Raw genomic sequence first — 19,225 nt, 5'->3', positions numbered from 1 at the left:
CTGAGCAGATGAATTCTGAAATATTCATATCAGTATCATGTTTATTTCTGTCAATGGTTCAATACTAATAACACAAAAAGACATTAAGCAAATATTGCAAAATGTTAACTGTTAAATCCAGATGGAAGGTTTTTGATTCAGGAGTATTCTTTCAACTTTATGTATACCTGAATATTAAAAAAAACTTTTTGATATAAATATTAAGTTTATTTCATCAAAGTCATTATTTAAGAAGTAATTGCTATCTACATATCACCTATTAAAAAACACAGTACAGTTCATATCCATATGTGTGCGCGTTGAACAAATGTCACATGGAGAAATACATTTAGTAAAACACACTTTGGAAATGCTTCATGTGCCCATGTTCTAAGAGTAGTGAACAGTGTAGGAAAAGGAACAAAGTTTTGCAGTCATGTAACCCAGGTGCACAACCCATTTCTGTGATTTTTAACCCCACCAAGACTATTTTGTCTGAAAAATGGGGATAAAAATCTCTCTTTGAGTGACTGGGAAAATAAATTAGACCATGAGGAAAGCAATGGAATGGGGCCTGGCACACATTAGGTCATAATCAGAAGTCTGTACTTCTATTAACTTTGAGAAGTAACTGCTCCAGATGGCAACAAAGGACACAATTTCAATTTCTCCAAGTCCTAAACTAGGAGTTCCTAAAAATTATGATGCTACAACTAATCCAGTTAATTAAAAATTAAAACCACCTCTAAGGAATAAAGATGAGATTCACAAGTAAAAGATTCAAAGTATAAAAGGCATATTAATTATCCTAATACTTACATCTTCCAAAGGTGTTATAGATGCACTTTCTCCTCCATAATATGGGTTTCTATCCATGTGAAGAACTTTCTTTCCATTCACTGACATTATACCTGATAGGATACATTCCTACAAGGAAAGTGTAAATATCTTCAGAAGGAGGAAAGTGTTATAGCATGTTTCAAACTGACACTTTTTTTTAAGCCTCTCATGACACATTGTTTTAGCAACTAACACATGTATGTGTAATATATGATGTACTTTAAGGCTAAAGCCCTAAAGCAGGGTTCAAAGTATAGTCTATAGATCCCTGTGGGTCTGTGCTGACATTAGCACTGATAGTGTAAGATCACTACTGGATAAAATGAATTAAGGCAGTGGTTTCTAACTCCACTAGCCATTACATTCTGTACCACCAAGTACTCGCAATTTAAAACAACAAGACCAATTTCACCTAATGTCTTTGATGAAGCTTTAAAAATTACGTATTATATGTACACATAAAGCCACTCTGGCTCGATGAAAACCTTTTGTGTAACTGATTTATAAGCTGAGCTAACTACTCTTTTTATGAACCACCAAACAACAAACTATGATTACTCAGACTTTATCATTTTTATTTGGAAGAACCACTGAACAACAAACTATGATTACTCACGACTTGGGTTATCTGCAGACATTTTCTCAAAAACGAATGTCAAGGCTATAAATAACAGTATTTTTGCAAAAAAAAAAAGTCAAAATTTTGAATGAAAATTTGAATTCTGGAAAACTGACATGCCCCTCCAGGGCATGTGTGAGATTCCCAATACTTAAAAAAAATGTCAGTGATGATATCTACCACTATGAGTTTCTGGTATTGTATAATGAAATGTGTGAACAATTCAGAAGCTCTGCATTACTCAGTAAGCCAGTATTTTCCAAATAACCAATGAAATATTTAAAATCATGCTGAGGATAAAAAAGGAATTCAAAGTGCAAGCTAGTTTAATGGATTTTAATGTAGAATAGGAAATATTCACTGATGTGGTTTCAGACTTCTTGTTGCAAATTATGTAAATAAAACAGCTGCCATTTGTGTTTTGGTGTAAATCAAAGAATATTCATAATCAGAGAGGCTACTGAAACACTTCTCCCTTTTCCACCTACACATCTGAATGAGGCCTGATATTCTTCATATACTTCAGCTATGAAAATATGTCACAAACACTGAACACCAAAGCAGATAAGAAAATCCAGCTATCTTTTAAGCCAGACATGAAAGAGCTATGCAAAAAACCGGAAAACAATGATACTCTCATAAAGTTACTGTTTTGGGAAATATAGCTATACTTCATCAAATGTTATACCTGTTAACATCTAATGGGTTCATCATCGTTATCGTTAAGTGAATTAATAAATTTTTAAAAAATTTCTCAGTGTTGATTTTTAACACAATAAATATCAATAGATATAAACAAAATCTCATTAAGGTCCTCAGTTTTTAAGAGTGTAAACAGATCCTGAAACCTAAGAGTTTGAGAACTAGAGCCCCTAAGGAAGCATCAAGGATAACCACTAATAAACTGACAATTGATAGAGGGTTATAAATAATGACTCTCAGGAAAAAGGTAAACAAACATGGATATACTAAGACATACCAAATTAAGATACGAGGAAAAAACAAGAAAGAATACAATTAATGAGAAGAAACACAGAGGTGGGATATACATTCACTCACGACTATTATACCAGAGGGTTTTGGTGATCAGAGCTTTATTATTTTTTTAAAGACAAAGAAAATTCCATGTATCTTTATAAATCGTTAATGATTCTCAAATTAATCCAAATGACACTAGATAGTGAAGAACAATCTCATTTGTCCCTTAGAAGTCTGACTTTGGAAACTTTATTTTTAAAATTCACACATAACCTATCTATTCGTTTTAGTATTTTTATATGTCTTAAATCACTTAAAACATTATGAGCGCCCCACAAGGCCACTTTGTGCTCTCTTCCAGTCATAATCACCCCCTACCCCTACCTAGTCACTCTCATGACTTCTAAGAGCAAAGATTTATTCTGCCTGTTTTTAAACTCAGAATTAATGGATTCATGCAGTATATACTTTTTGTATATACCTTTTATCCAACATTTTGTTTACAAGATTCATCCATGTTTTGTGTGTAGTCAAAATTCTTACCATCATTGCTACAGAACACAGGTCCCCAAAGAGCAGGAGCCAAGTCCAGCCTGCAGGCTCTTTTTGTGAATTAGGTTTTACTGGTAAACACCCAGCTTGCTCATTTACATACTGTCTACTACTTTCATTGCAGTTGTGCCTGCAGTTGAGGTTGTATGGCCTTCAAAACCTTAAAATATTTTCTATCTAAACTTTTACAGAAGGTTAAGCTAATCCTGCAAGCAGTGAATCTCAAAAGTGTGCTTTCCAGCTGGTGTTCCTGTGTACTTTAGAAATGTACATTCTAAGCAGATTCTCAAACCTCAGTTTGCATCCACATCACCTGGAGAGCTGTTAAAAAAGATTGCTAGGTCCCCCAGAGCTCCGCGGGTCAGCAGGCTGAGGATGGGGACTCAGAATCTGCATTTCAAGCCAGTTCCCAGGTGCTAATGCTGCAGCTGCAGGACCAATATGAAGAACCACTGCACTACTAAAACAGTGCTGCTCAAATTTTATTCAACATAAGATTCACCTGGAGATGTTAAAAATGTAGATTTTGACTTATTATATCCTGGGTGAGACCTAACCTGCATGTCTAGTTAAGTTCTCAGTTGTTGCAGAAGCAGCTGATCAATTGACTACATACACACTGTGCAACAAGTCTGCAGAGATTTCTGCTAAATGTATACACCACACAGAAAATCCACAATTTATCCATTCTACTTCTGATGGACATCTGGGCAGTTTCCAGTTTTTGACTATTACAGATACTGCTCTATAAATAATCTCAACATCTTTTATGTAGGCATTTGTTGGATAGATATGTATCAAGGAGAATAAAAATATGTCCAACTTCAGTACATATTGTCAAACAGCTTTCCAAAACAGCTGCACCAATTTATACTTTTGTCAACAGTGTATGAACGTCCCTATTATTTCAAATCCTTGACCAGTGCTTGTACTGTTGTCCTTTTAATTTTAGCCGTTCTAATTAGGATGTGATTCAATGTGCATTTCCTGACAACTACTGAGATGGAGCACTTGTTTAAAGTTTACTGGTAATTACATTATCATCTTTTTTAAGTGTCTATTCAAATTATTTGCCCATGTTTAAAATGGACTTTCTGTCTTTTTCTTATTGCTATTTAAAAGTTCTTTATGTATTCTGAATATATAAAAGTCCTTTACTGGTTGTATGTATTACAAATATCTTCTTCCATTGTGTGGCTTGCCATTTCACTTTCTTAATGGTCTTGATAAGCAATAATCATCTGAATGTATTTTTACCTATACAAACCAACTCTAACACCATCAGAAAGTAATTTACTTGATCAAAAAATAAATTAAAAATCTAAAGCACTAACATACAAGGGGAGATTCCCCCCAAAATGGAATTTATAAAAAAATTGTGTATTTATTCTTACATGTTTAAACTTAGTCACATTCAAAGTACTCTCCACTTGATGCGCTACATCTATCAAGAGATTTTTTTTCCACTGCTCAGAACAGTTTTTGAACTCGTTGATTTTGATGTCTGTTAGTGCTTCTGCCATTTTTTTGTTTCACCTCTTCCACATTGGCAAAACGTTTCCCTTTGAGGACTTTTTTCATCCGGAAAAATAAAAATAAAAAAAGAAGTAGCTGGGGCAAGATTGGGTGAACAGGGAGGGTGGGGTGCAGGGGTCATGCTGTTTTTGGTCAAAAACTGCAGAACACTCATTCAGCATAGTGTGGGCAGGTGCGCTTGTAAATCCCCCATCATGAAATGGGCAAATGTGTTGAAAGAGTCTTCAAAAAAAATCCACTGAAGCCAAACGCAGCCTCTCACAATGCCAGCTGGTACACTGATGCAGCTGGGTTCCTAGAACACTAACCTAGTAGGGGAAGCCTGTGTACTACAAGGAAGGAGTCTGACCTCCAGAAAAATAATTCGGTTTTTGTGGGGTCTCCCCTCATATAGAGTTCAACACATTTATATGAAAGTAGAATAACACTATCTCAAAAATAATTTATGACATAAACAGAGGAAGACCAGTGACCTTTCCAGCTGACAAAGTACACTTCAGGGTACCACTTTTGAAAGCAAAATCACAGGATGCAATGAGTGTTGCAGAACTGCTACATATATACTTTTCACACTCTATTTGATACTGTCTTTTGTCATATTTGGAACAAACATAACAAAAGCTATTTAAAAATGCACAGGCCCACTAATTCTTCTAAACCCCTCAGAGAAAGGCTGCTTTTACATTCCCCAAAAAATAAAATACATAGTAGCACAAATGTGACACTTTAAATTTTGCTTTAAAACATAAAATGAGCCCTGGCCAGGTGGCTCAGTTGGTTACAAAATTGTCCAGTACACCAAAAGGTTGCAGGTTCAATCCCCAGTGCATATGGGAAGTGAACGATCTCACACCAACATTTCTGTTTCTTCCATTCTCTCTCCCTGGTCCCTCTCAAATCAACAAAAACATATCCTCCGCTGAGGATTTTAAAAAATGAGATGAAATTTCACTGCTACAAATTATCATATCGGGACATAGGAAGTACATTAGTGATCCTAAAATTTTACTATCTTCCAAAGTTAACAACTCAGAATTAAAACCTACCACTACTACCTATCTGGGGAATACATAATAATAAGCAAAACATATTAAATCCAGAGAAAATATTCTAAATTAATTTCCTCTTGTTCCACTAGAAAAGCTGGTCCATTCATCACATATGTCAAGAACATAGATAACTTTTACTAGGAAATTTGTATATGACTATTAACCAACACATTCGTTTTAAATCGAACAGATAAGAGTACTCCACATTATTTTCTAAGTCACCCACATATGACCTGAGCAGGATAAGAACACAAACTCACATCCAAAATAACTAAAGTTGTAAAACCATCTTCAAAATCCATACTTTTTGTGTTGTTAGCATCTGCCCTCTATCTGGCACTTCATGTTTACCTACATAAAAAGAAGTAACCAGATAAAATGTTTAAAGTTCAGCTGCGGCAAGCTCTAGTAGGTACAGATATGTGGAGAAGGGGGAAGGACCACACCAGCGTTAACTTTTAAGTTCCTTTCAGCACCCTACAGATAACACTAGAATTGCAATAATCAAACAGTAGCTCATTTGGACAGCACCTAAACACATTAGATCAAATTTCTCTTACGTACTATAGTGTTTCCAAGGCCAATGGTACTAAACAGTATATTAATAGTATCCTGAGAGTTAATCACCACCCTTTTCCTACTTAGAGAGCAACTTAGACATGGAAGAGAATACAGCCAGTGTGTACATTAATATTGATATGTCTTCCAAGTGACCAAATTAAACACCCATTAAAACTCTAAATTCTACTGCATTTTTAAAAAGAATCTTAGAGGTTTATTTGTCAATATAAAAAAAACAGAAAACCAAAGAAACCAAGCAGTGAAAAGTGGGGGGAGCATATACTTTAAAAAAAAAAAAAAAAAAAAAAAAGGATCATATGGTATGGTAGCTCTATTTTCTTTCTTTCTTTCTTTCTTTTTTTTTTACAAATTTTCTTTTGTTTTATTTTGTATTGATTTCAGGTGTACAGCTTAGTGATCAGACAATCATATACTTTACACAGCACTCCCCTCGATATTTCTAGTACCCATCTGACACCATACATAATTATCACAATATGATTGACTGCATCCCCTATGCTTTACCTCACATCCCTGTGAATATTTTGTAACTACCAATTTGTACTTCTTAATCCCTTTATCACCCACAACCCCCAATCCAACTCTGCTGTGGCAACCACCAGCCCTTCTCCATGTCTGTTTCAATTTTGTTTGTTCATTTGTTTTGTTTAGAATCCACACAAGTGAAATCACATGGTATTTGTCCTTCTCTGACTGACTTTACACAGCAGAGAGTAATACCCTCATCTATGTCCATCCATGCTGTCTACATTTTTAAATTTGCTTACAAGAAAAAAAAAGTACATGCACAAATAACGTGATTAGGAACACAAAGTGCCTAATAAATAATATTTTTAAAAAGTGCCTTTTTAAAGCTACTTATCTAGAAATGCATTATGAGGAAAAATGTATTAATTATTAATAAAAAATTTTAAATCAGTTTATCTCATACCACTGTCTTACAGCAATAACATCATAAAAATGATCGTTAAGTTTTCAGCAGAATTAAGTGTTTCTTTAAATGTCCCTGTTGCTCTAATGCATCTCATTGAAAGCTGTCAAAAGATAACTTCTTGAAATTTGGCTCTAATTATATTTTTCCTGCTCAAAATCCTCTTTCACTGCCTAGAACATAAAAGTTCAAATTTCTTAGCCCAGGATTTTCAACATTCTTGGTGACATGCCTTCTTTCCAACCCTATTTTTCATTAAGCCTCTTCATACCTCCTGTTTCAGGCAAAATAAACTCCCTTTTTTATCTATCTATACACACACACTCATTTATACTGCTCTCTGCCTAGAAAAGCATTCCTCCTCACATTCAGAGCTTACCAATATTTTTAAAAGCCAGCTCCCTTTCTTTATGAATGTTTTCCTGATTCCTTAGTCTGAATGCCCGCCTGTGTCTCTCTCCTATACCTATACTTAGTATTTTCTCATATTTACTCATTATAGTTAATCTCAACATGAAGAGCTACTTACAGACAGGCATGCTTACCTTTTTATTGCCCATAACAGATCACAACAGTCACAGGTAGTTTAAATAATTGAATTTGGGGAAGCCATTACTCCAGTAAGGGTCTTTGATCAGGAACTATGTACAAGAGGGGAAACAGTGATACACACATACCTCATTTTATTGTGCTCCACAGATGTTGCATTTTTTTTTACTAATTGAAGGCCAAAAGACCCTCCACCAGCAATATCTCTGAGGTATGCCTACGTAATGTATGTAAGCAAAAACATTTACCAAGCGGTCCTGCAAACTAAATGTCTCACTACCACCTCGGCTAAAATGTCTGATTTTACTCCTATTCTTTTGGGGCAGTATACATGAGGTTGACTGATTAAAAATACAGACTACCTACAAGAGATTTATTTACACGTTCCAAAAGTAAGACATCTGTACATAAGGGCCCAACATCACTAATGCAATGGATAAAGTCTTTTGTCTCTGAAGTCTAACACAGCAATGTCAAGGATGTTCAAGAAGTAATTCTAAGATGCAATTTACAGGTTTTTTTAAAATTTTTTTAACCTGATTTGTAAATCAAGTTAAAAAAAATCCTCTTGGCAATCACAAAATTTTAATGAATATGAAGGGGGAAAAAGTATGTCTGAGATATAAAAAAATTTTTTAAACACACAATGCTCAGACTAATCCAGCTAAATATCACTAAAGTATACATTTTTGTTCATAACTCCTTACTAGGATACTATGTAGGAAAAATACTTTTTGGGGAGCACAAATAGCATGGAGCTAGTTACCTTTACTTTATATACTATTTGTAAGAAAATTCATGAATTTCTTGCCAAGCCCCAAGTCAATCAGAACCAGCAAATTAGGTATTCAGAGGCTGTCTGTACACATTGAAATCAGAGTAAAATTGCCAGACTAACAAAGTAAGCAAAGGGGGAAATGAAAAGTAGACAAGAATTCACAAAGCCAAGCAGTCTGAGACTACTGAGTAATGAGGGCCAAGTTCCTCACTGGGTGTCAGTGGCTTCATCATGTCCTAGCACAGCAAGTTTTCAACTGGTGTGCTGCAAGAACTTTTAAAACACGCAATACCTTTCCTCTTTTCCCTTAGATTATCAAATAAAAAAAAATGACAAAGCCGACACAACAATAGCCATCTGGTGTGAATGAATCAAAACCATACTTGTTTTTGTTGTTGTTAGATTAGCAAAAGATATCCTTTATGATGTCCCGCAGAATTTTCGTAATTAGTTTATGTGTAGAATGAGATGAAAAAGGTTGAAAAATCACTGTTCTAGCATAACACAGTGATTAACCCTCATGGTGTGAAATCTTAGTTATCAGGTAAATTATGTTCCCCAGTTTGTTAAAAAAAAAAAAAAAAAGAGTTGTGAAATCATCTGGAAAGGCTTTTATCTAAAAGTTGTGGTTCTCTAAAGGGATAACCCTCAATTCCTTAGAAAATTCAATTACTCTACAAAATATTCCATTTCTCCTAAACAGAAAATGAAAATTTTGCTCTAATTCATACCAAATCACTTTATGCCTTCTTTATTAAACTTACTACCAATATTTGTGGATTAATGTGATCTTATTTTTTATCTAACAACCAATACACTAGGCAACATAAAAAAATTTCAACACTTCCTTACACTTTATTTTAAAAGTAACAAGTTATCTGCACTAAAATACTTGACATGCTACCATCATGTTATATTTGGTACCCACAACTGAGAGTGAATATCTGTTTTTAGGTTCTTAAATCTCAGGCATTAAATATTTGTGAACTAAAAATTAGAAAAGTTAAATGGTATGTTCACTTCAAACACACAAAAAGTTAATTTTAAATTGAGGGTTTCTAACTTTGGTGGTCTCTTAATTTAACATTAGGTAATCAGAATCCTTGTATTAGTAGAAATGAGGGGTAAAGACTTAGCAAATCATCCTATCACCACTACTGTAATCCATGATGATAATGGAATTGCTCTGAATTGATATTTCTCAAAGAATATCTCATAAAACAATCTATAAAGTTTTACAGAGATTACTATTATCATAGCTATAAAATGACAGAAGAAATTGGTCTGATTTCTAGTTAAGTATGCATCTACCACTCATCAAACACATCATAATCCAAAAGAAAATCTAAATGAAGTGCATTGTCTTAACTTAGTTGTTGCACAATAAGACTGTGCACCTTTGATACAAAGTAATGGTTCTGAACTAGGCATGTAGAAACCTGCATGATGATGAATCTGCACTCATTTGTTCACATTCAACTGACCTTAATCAAAAGCAAATCTGAAAGATCAGCAATACTGTAGAGAAACAGTGGAACTGGCTCTTACAAGATGCAAGAACCGTCACAAACTACTAAACTCAGTTTAAAATCCCAATTAGGCACTTAAACAAACAAACAACAAAAACCCTGCAGTGGGTAGTCGTATTCACTTAGGCATCCAACAGTCTTCTAGCTCAAGACCAAAAGTGAGAATCAACCTAATAGCTCACATTCAAAATGACTAAACAGCTTTCTAGGTAAGAAATCTCATTTATGTGGTACCATTTCCTAACTAGCCACAAGTTTGTTTCTGGACTGGTCAAACATAATGAAACATTCAGAAATGAGTATTCTCCAACAATTACGACAAATCACTATCAACAGAAAAATGACAGGCCAGAAAAGTATCATTCTGGTTCCTAACACCCTCCCCCTAAAAAATCAACCAAATGGAAGTTAACAGTTTTCTCTCATCTAGAGAAACCTACAACAGTTAACGTGGGGTGTTATCTAAAAAATAAAATACACACACATATAAAAGTAAATATATGATCCTGAGAGATAACTCATTTCAACAAATTTGAAGTGGTGGGTTACATTAGATTCAGGACTTTGAAGTCAGATTATATAGGATTCACAAGATAAACATCAGTGTTAATTTTATTAAAATGAAGTAGTCCAAAGTCAGAATTGCAAATTTCCAAAAAGAAATTTGATAATGAAAACAGTCCTCTCTTCAAATGGAATTCTTTTGCAAGATAAATAATCTTAGACTTCACTGTCTTTTTTTTAAAGATAATAAGTACAAGATCCAACACACCTGCCTGCATTCTTTGCAGAATACTATTATCTAAGTTCTCTAAGCAGACAACACCCAAGAAAATAAATTTACCATGATATCAGCAACACCTGCCACTCACATTCTGCTTGTATTCTCTGCTGTTACCGATTTAACTTCTAACTCCCTGAAGAGAGCTAAGTAGTAAAGAACTTGGTCTTTAGCAATCCATCACCAGTCATTCCTTATGGGAGAGCACTGAGAAGAGACAATGGTGGCAAGTAACAGGCCAAACAAAAGAAAAAGATGGCAAAGTTCAGGTAAGAAAGCATTTGATAGGCAAGTTTTCAGAAAACTCATTTCCAATTCTGCAGATGCTCAGTAAGTGCAATTGGAGGGTGGTTTAAAAAAATGGAAAATGCTTCTCATTTGGAGTGGGGAGTAGAGTAAGAATACTACGGTTCTTCAAAAACTCAAGTTAATCGAATTCTAACAGTTACAATACAGTAATTATCCAAGACTTGTCACAAACCTCCTGTCTAACTTCTGCAGCCAAAGACTGACTAGTAGTGGCTGAAGGGTAAGTAGGAAATGGAACTGAGTGTGGCTTTCACCCTCCCCCCACTCTGCCTTTTCCGTTTCCACTCGGGAGAGGCCATCAACCCATAAGAGGGGTAGAAGAGCAACTCCCCAAACCGGGCTTTTTTTTGGATCTTTTCTGTAGCAGAGTAAATCTCATTTTCCACCCACTTTACTTCGCCGTCACTGCTCCTTAAATCACATACTTGAATGGGTTTTGCATCTCTTCGCCTTTCCTTCCACAGTTAGAGACAACCCACTCGGCCCTGCGTGGTCACAGGCCCATACGCCGTTAACATGCCTCTCGCACCCAACGCCTTTTCCCCAACTTCCCTTCAAAAACAGGCACAAAAAGACGACTGTACCCACAAGAGGATCGAGGCGCAGGCCGGGATTCACGCGGCACGGCCCCCAGCCACCCCTCCCTTACACCCGGCCTGCACGCCCTCCGCGGCTCCTTGGCTGTCGCCGCCACCGCCAGGAACACTGGACTCACCGTCAGGCCGGTGCCCAGCACGATCACGTCGTACTCCTCATTCATGGCGGGGCAGGCGCGGACAGAAGCCCAGAGAAAGGAGAAAGCGCAGGATGCTAGGGGCCTGTGATTATGTGGCCACCTCGAAGACGCGGGGGAAGCACCTCAGGCCGGTTTTGGGCCCCGAAACCAAGGAGAAGTCAAGAGGAGAGGTAAAACAGAGCTGGAGAGGAGGGAGGCCTGCCGCCACCCCAGACGGAAAGAGAAGAGCGGGGCAGCGTAAGGAGAGGCAGGCAGGCGGTGACCCGGACCTCCGCAGCCGGGCGGGGCTCAAGGGAGGTGCCCGGGAGACCGTCCATCACACCCTCCCTGTTCTCTCATTGGCCATGTCCCCATCGCCCTCCCAACCTTCTTCCTTTCCTAGTTCTCGCGAGACGAGGGTAGGCCGTCCCTCTGTTGGATTCCTGTGCTGCGCGGGCCGTGCCGTGATCGTCGAGCGTAGGTAGCCGCGCCTGGGCCTTGAAAGGCTGGGAAGGAAGGGTGCTGGTAGCAGGAGAGTGGCTGTCTAGTTCTTTACTGCCGCCGCCAAGTAGCAGCCAACGCCCCGAGGCGCCATTGGACTTTGAGCCTGCGCCGGCCACGTGGACCGGAACCGGCCGGCAGGATCTAGGCTTGTGCTGGCGCGAGAAAAGCGTGCGGCAGCCTTGGGTCAGGCCCTCCCACCCGGGAGGTTACGTAAAGTGGCCCGACCCTTGCTGCGGCGGCTGGTGGCCGCTAGACCTGCCCCAGTCGCTAGGTAACTGTGGCACCTAGACTTACCATTTCCAACTTGTTTGCTTCTTTCACCCCTGCCTGTTTTCTAAAGGAAAAATAGCCCAACAGGTTTTAAGGAGTTTAGAACTCACGTCTTTTTTAAAATCTTGTTTCCTGCGTTTGTCATTCTTGCTTGGTGTTGTCCCATGTGCGTCTTTAGGAAATTTAGAAGAAAATAAACTTTTTTTAAACGACTTTTTTTTAGAGAGAGAGTGAGAAATATGGATTTGTTGTTCTGCTTATTTATGCATTCATTGGTTAATTCTCATATGTGCCCTGACTGGGATAGAAACCTCAACCTTGGTTATCAGAGGTCTAACCAACTTAGCTACCTGGCCCGGGCAGCCAACCAGCTTATAAATTATAACCCTTAGCATAAATAAGGGGATGGCGAGATTTGACTAGGAATTAAGTTTGTGCCTACTGAGAGCTGTAATTTAAACCAATTATAAAAATAGTAGTTTATCAGCATATGAATAGGTTTAGGCCATGAGTATAGAAGAAAAGTTTAGCTGCTTGCCTTGCATGTCCTCTACCCCTGTCCCATCCCACCCACAGCACACCATTTTTGGGGGTGTAAGCAGAGGCTTGTCTTCTCATAAGAGAATAGACCTATAGAGGCCTATACAAGTGATTTTTCTTAAAGAAGTTCATAGCCAGTGTTTTTTAGGCTGCATACTCAGCAGCAAGAGTTGGTATTTCCTTCTCTCAAATAAGACTTACTCTCAAATACAGCTGGAGAGGAGCTATTCAAGGTGAATTATGGTAGACAGAACTGCTTTCCTTCATACTTAAATAATTCAGATTCAGGAAGGAATGTAGTGGTTTTTTACAATGTTTCTCCCATACAGAAAGTTTAAGATAGTATGTTATATTGGGCAATGGACCTTTTTTGGGAGGAAGGAAAGCAGTTTATGTTTACATGCATCCTTAACTTGATTTGTATTCATTAGTGACCAAATGAATTTTTATTTTTTTATTGATTCGTTTTTAGAGAGGGGAAGGTGGAGAGAGAGAAACATCGATTTGGTGTTTCATTTATTCATTGGTTGATTCATTGTATGTGCCCAGACGGGGGATCAGACCTGCAACGTTGGTGTATCCAATGCTCCAACCAACTGAGCTAATGGTTCAGGCCCTCAATTAATTTTTGTAAGTAGACAAAACTCAATTTCAAAGTTTACTAGCCTGCTGAACAGATTATATAACAGTGTAACTGACTTCTGTTGGCTAAACAGATTATGGCTTAAGAAGGTCCTGTTCTTCCTCCCCAAGTAATCAGGAATATATATATATATATATATATATATATATATGTATGTATATATATGTATATGTGTGTGCGTATATGTGTATACATATGAAACATTTATTTATTACAGTTCTGGAGACTAGGAAGTATAAATCAAGGTGTGTCTGGTAAGGGCCCTCTTCCTGTTTTACGCTGCCTTTTCACTGTGTCCTCACGTGGCAGAAGGGGCAACAGTCTCTCTGGGGCTGCTTTTATTATACACACACACATTTGAATTTTAGCTCCCATCTTTTATTTATTTATTTATTTTTTTATTGTTCATTTACAGTCGTCCCCATTTTCCCCCCGTTTTCTCCCATTTTCCCCCATTACTCTCCCCTGCCCTACCTACTGCCCACCTCCCACATTCAGCCCTCCCCCTCCTTCCCTCAGTTGTCTTTGTCCATGGGTCCTTCATACATGTTCCTTGATGACCCCCTTGTTTCCTCTGTTATCCTCTTCCCCCCCTTTCTGGTCACTGTCGGTTTGTTCTTTATTTCTGTGTCTCTAGTTCTGTTTTGCTCACTTTTTTGTTTTGTTGATTAGGCTCTACTTACAGGTGAGATCATATGGTATTTGTCTTTCACCGCCTAGCTTATTTCACTTAATGTAATACTCTCTGGTTCCATCCATGCTGTCGTGAAGGATAGAAGTTCTTTTGTTTTTCTGCTACATAGTATTCCATTGTGTAAATGTACCACAGTTCCTGAAACACCAATTCAAAAGAACCTGTTCACCCTAGTGTTCATAGCAGCATTATTTACAATAGCCAAGTGCTGGAAACAGCCTAAGTGCCCATGAGTGGATCTTTTAATAGTTTATTTTTTATTGTATTTTCTTCCATTTCTCCCCCTTACACCCTCTTTATATTTTTGAGCTGACATGGAATATTGACTCTTTAAGAAAAGAAAAAACCTAACAATAACAAGAGCATTTTTTTTTGCATATTGCCATCAGACTCTGAATGTTGAGGCTTTAGAGAATATCAGCATTAATAAGTAAATACGTGACACAACAAATTGATGTTTCTCTCCCTAAGTTCAATAAATACATTTTTTTAAAAAAAATGGAGAGAGAGGAAGGCAGAGAGAGAAATGTTGATTTATTGTTGGACTTATTTATGCATTAATTGGTTGAGTCTTGCATGTGCCCTGACCAAGGATTAAACCTTTAACCTTGGTGTACTGGTGTACAGTCTAACCAACTGAGCTAACCAGCCAGGGCCATGTTAGCATTTTTTTAAAAAATATATTTCATTGATTATGCTATTATAGTTTTCCAAGTTTTTCCCATTTTGCCCCCCTCCTCCCAGCACCCCCATTCCCTCCAGCAGTTTCCCCCCACCTCTTGGTTCTTATCCATGGATCATGCATATAAATTCTTTGGCTGCTCCATTTCCTGTAATATTCTTAGCATCCCCCTGTCTATTTCATACCTACCAATTATGCTTCTTAATCCCTGCACCTTTTCTCCCACTTTCCCCCTTTCCTGTCCCAGCCGATAACCCTCCAAGTGATCCCCATATCTATGGTTCTGTTTCTGTTACGGTTGTTTGCTTAGTTTGTTTTTTAGATTCAGTTATTGATAGTTGTGAATTTGTTGCCATTTTAATGTTCATAATTTTGACCTCCTTCTTAAATAAATTTCTTTAATATTTCATGTAATAATGGCTTGGTTATGAAGAACTCCTTTAGCTTTACTTTGGGAAGCACTTTATCTGCTCTTCCCTTCTAAATGATAGCTTTGCTGGACAGAGTAAAAGGACCTAAGTTGTAGGTCCTTGCTTTTCATCACTTAGAATACTCCTTGCCAGTCCCTTCTTGCCTGCAAAGTTTCTTTTAAGAAATCAGCTAACAGTCTATGGGAACTCCTTTGTAGGTAGCTCTCTGCTTTTCTCTTGCTGCTTTTAAGATTCTTTATCTTTAACCTTTAGCATTTTAATTACTGTGTATATGGGTATGGCCCTCTTTGGGCCCAACTTGTTTGGGACTCTCTCTGCTTCATTGACTTGTATGTCTATTTCCCTCACCAAATTAGGGAAGGTTTTTTTTCATTATTTTTTCAAATAAGTTTTCATTTTCTTGCTCTTCCTGTCCTCCTTCTGGCACCCCTATGATTCAGATATTGGTATCTTTGGAGATGTCCCAATGGCTCCTTATTCTGTGCTGGTTTTTTTAAATTCTCTTTTCTCCTTGCTGTTCTGGTTAAATGCTTATTTCTTATGTTCCAAATCGTTGATTTGAATTTTGGCATTATCCTCTCCATTTTTGGCTCCCTATAGATTTTTCTTTATTTCACTTAATGTAACCTTCATTTCTTCCTTGGTCTTTTTTATGCTGTTGCCATATTCAATGAGTTATTTGAGCGTCCTGATAACTAGTGTTTTGAACTCTACATCCTTTAGGTTGGTTATCTTCATTTCATATAGTTCTTTTTTGGGGTTTTGTTCTGTTCTTTCATTTGGGCCATATTTTCTCCTCAATTTGGCAGCTTCTCTCTGTATGTTTCTGTGTATAAGGAAGAGCTGCTTTGACTCCCTTAGTAGCATGGCCTATTGTAGAAAAGGCACCTGTACATTGTGTGAGGAAGAGCCTTACGGAACCACCAGGGCAGGGCAACCCACCTTACCTCTTTGTGGCTCTGTGTGGGGGGAAGGGTCAAAAAGGGGGCAGTGCCTCTGCCTAACCTGGAGGTTTACCTAGCACTCACCCTTTTTCCAGTCATTTCACTTACTCCCTGTATGCAACTGGTTTCCTTCCAGCTGTTGCCCTGGTGCTGAATACCAGAGGGGGTCGGTTTCTGTAAGTTCCAAGTCCGTGTGAGCCCTTTAAGAGAATCTGAAAATCTGGCCATTTCTACCACCACCCCAACCACCACTGGTTTTTACAGCCAGAAGTTATGGGGACTCATCTTCCTGGTGCTGGAAGCCTGAGCTTTGTGGTGTGGCCTGAGGCTGGGATCCTTTGCTCCAGAAATATCCCTCCCCGTTTTTATCTACCACACATGAACATGGGACCACCCATTCCACCATCTCTCCGAACCACACCTCTCCATCTATCTCTACATCTCTGCCCCTCCTACCCATCTGATGAATGTGGCTTCTTTAAATCCTTGGTTGTCAAACTTCCATACAGCTCAATTTTCTGACATTTCTCAGTGTTATTTGTTTTGAGGTCTGGTCGTAATTTTTCTGCAGTTGTGTGAGGAGGCGAAGTATGTACCTGTGCCTCCATCTTGATCAGCAGTTCTGAGATTTGTTCCATGTTACTGTGTTTTAACCGAAGGATATTTCATCCATATTCAGATGGATTTACTGACAAACTGAAAGGCATTGGATAAGGGAGCCAAATTTAAAGCTAATAAGTCTCTCAATCTGATCCCTTACACTGAAGCTTAGTTTTATTGGTAGTGCAAGTACTATGACCCTGCCAAAGAACAAAAACAAGAAACAAACAAACAAAACAACTGGACTAATCTTCAACAGATCGAGGTCACCCAAAATTCTGTTCCTGCTCTTGCATCTTCTACCCCATCTAGTCCAGTTGCCAAGGAGCTTGGTAGACAACAAATACTGTGCAGAGTGAAGTGGCTTGAAAGCCAGTGACTGGTTCAGTTTATCAAAAACCACAGATGACAGTTCCTGTTAGAGGGAAACCTTGGGTATGGGGGAAGGAAGAAGTTGGTGGAGAGGAGTGGAAAACACCACCAGTCTTGAAAGTATTTCAAATCTTTACACAGAACAAGAGTCCAGTGGGAGTTGGGTATTTGGGAATAATTGATGATTTATTTCTAAGCCTCCATCTGCACTTCACAAAGGAGGAGGCCGAGTCCAGGGAAAAGAAAATTAGAGTGAACCTTAGCCCAGGCCATCTTTCTCTGTCATGAGCTACTGCAACAGTTGCTCAACCAATTTTCCTCCTGTCTGTTTTGACCATTATTTCCCTAAAATGTGAATCTGATCATATTCATGCTTTTGCCTGTTTTTTACATTTAGAATAAAAGGCAAATCCTTTAATATTGCCTAAAAAGTATTGTTTAATATAGCATCTGCATCTCTCTCCAACTTCGCCTTGCTAATGTTTTTGCCAACTACACTCCAGACATACTAGTCTTTCTGTTCCTAGAATGTGGTCAAGCTTTTAACCATTGAAGGGTTTTTGCACTCTTGTGTGTCCCGTAGCTACCAACCCTTACTCCTGCATTTATTCTCATGGCTAGTGTTTTCCAGTTTCTTAAGTTTCACCAAAAAAAATCTTTCCTGCCCCTGTCAGTGTGACTTGGTTGGGCGAGGTCCTGCAAAGTGAAAGGTTGACAATTCAATTCCCGTCCCTGGTCGGAAAAACCGATGGATGTTTCTCTCCCTTTCTTTCTCCTTCCCTTCCCCTCTCTCTAAAAATAAATAAATAAAATATTTTTTTTAAAAGTCTTTCCTGACCACCTTATCTAAAGTAGGTTCCCTTCAACTTCCATTCTCAATCAGCAGCGTCCTACTTCTTTAGTTGCTTTTAATCAAATTGGTAATTATTTTCTCTACTTTTTTTTTTTGTTTGCCTGCCAATTAGAGTGTAAGCTCTATGAAGGCAGGAATATTATCTGTCTTATGCACAGCATTATGCTTCTAACACCCAGAACAATGCTGAATACCTGGCAGATGATGAGTAAGTATTTGATGAATGAAAAAGGGATCTGGAAATTGATCCCCCTGATCAACAAGGACAAAATGTGATGAAATAAGTACCAGTTCCTCTCAACACTTTTGAGAAGCACAGCTGTTCTTATAGGAGAAGATACTAAAATTAATATTGTAGAAGGTCTGAGTGATAGGTATCTAAAAGCTGGATAGCTAATGCTAAAGATAAAACATCATAGGACATCTAGGAAAAGGAAGTTCCAAAAATATATATGTCCTAGTTTATGATAGATTATTTATCTACCCCACCATCACCAACTGTTTATTTGCTCTCCTTCCCCATTTCAGCAGTTACTGTCTCCGCCCTGGGACCAAACCAGCATTCTACATATCCTTGATTCTGCCTTCTTTCCTTTCATGTCTGTTCCTGTTATCTGTTGCTGTGCTAGCGAACTACCCAAAAACTTAGTGACTTGGAACAAAAAAACAATAACAGCTTAAAGCAAAAACACGTTATTATCTCTTATGGGTCCATAAGCTGAATGGACTCAGATGGGTGAGAATTGATTGGCTCTATGATGGACCATAGTCAGTGGCTGGGATGGGGTCATCTGTAGACTTGACAAGACGTCTGAGATGGCACACTCACATAGCAGACAGTTGATGCTAGCTGTCAGCTGGGAGCTTAGCTGGGGTTGTCAACCAGAACAAATATGTATGTGTGACCTCTCCACTTGGCTTGACTCAAAATATGGTAGTTGTGTTCCAAGAGTACAAGTTCCAAG

The 19,225-nt window shown here is 38.1% G+C and overlaps 1 protein-coding gene across 4 annotated transcripts in view; it reads right to left on the bottom strand.

Moving 5' to 3' along the window:
- GDI2 (GDP dissociation inhibitor 2) overlaps nucleotides 1–12,219 on the bottom strand; it is a 33,181-nt gene extending 20,962 nt beyond the window's left edge. Inside the window, exons 1-2 of one of the 4 annotated variants that reach the window (XM_054594096.1) lie at nucleotides 11,728–12,219; nucleotides 799–906 (exon numbers count right to left, since the gene is read on the bottom strand). In XM_054594096.1, the coding sequence (XP_054450071.1) occupies nucleotides 799–906; nucleotides 11,728–11,772 (153 nt within the window). In that variant the 5' untranslated portion in view covers nucleotides 11,773–12,219. Of the gene's footprint in view, nucleotides 1–798; nucleotides 907–4,362; nucleotides 4,507–5,813; nucleotides 5,871–7,611; nucleotides 7,648–11,727 lie in introns of those variants that run through there. The other 3 variants (XM_054594110.1, XM_054594102.1, XM_054594088.1) reach the window with 3 other exon arrangements.
- Nucleotides 12,220–19,225: the final 7,006 nt, after the last annotated feature.

The sequence above is a fragment of the Pteronotus mesoamericanus genome, unplaced genomic scaffold (genome assembly GCF_021234165.1).
Source record: "Pteronotus mesoamericanus isolate MK-2021 breed Mesoamerican mustached bat unplaced genomic scaffold, CSHL_Meso_final contig_130, whole genome shotgun sequence".
NCBI lineage: Eukaryota > Metazoa > Chordata > Mammalia > Chiroptera > Mormoopidae > Pteronotus > Pteronotus mesoamericanus.
This window is presented reverse-complemented; position numbering and strand designations above follow the sequence as displayed.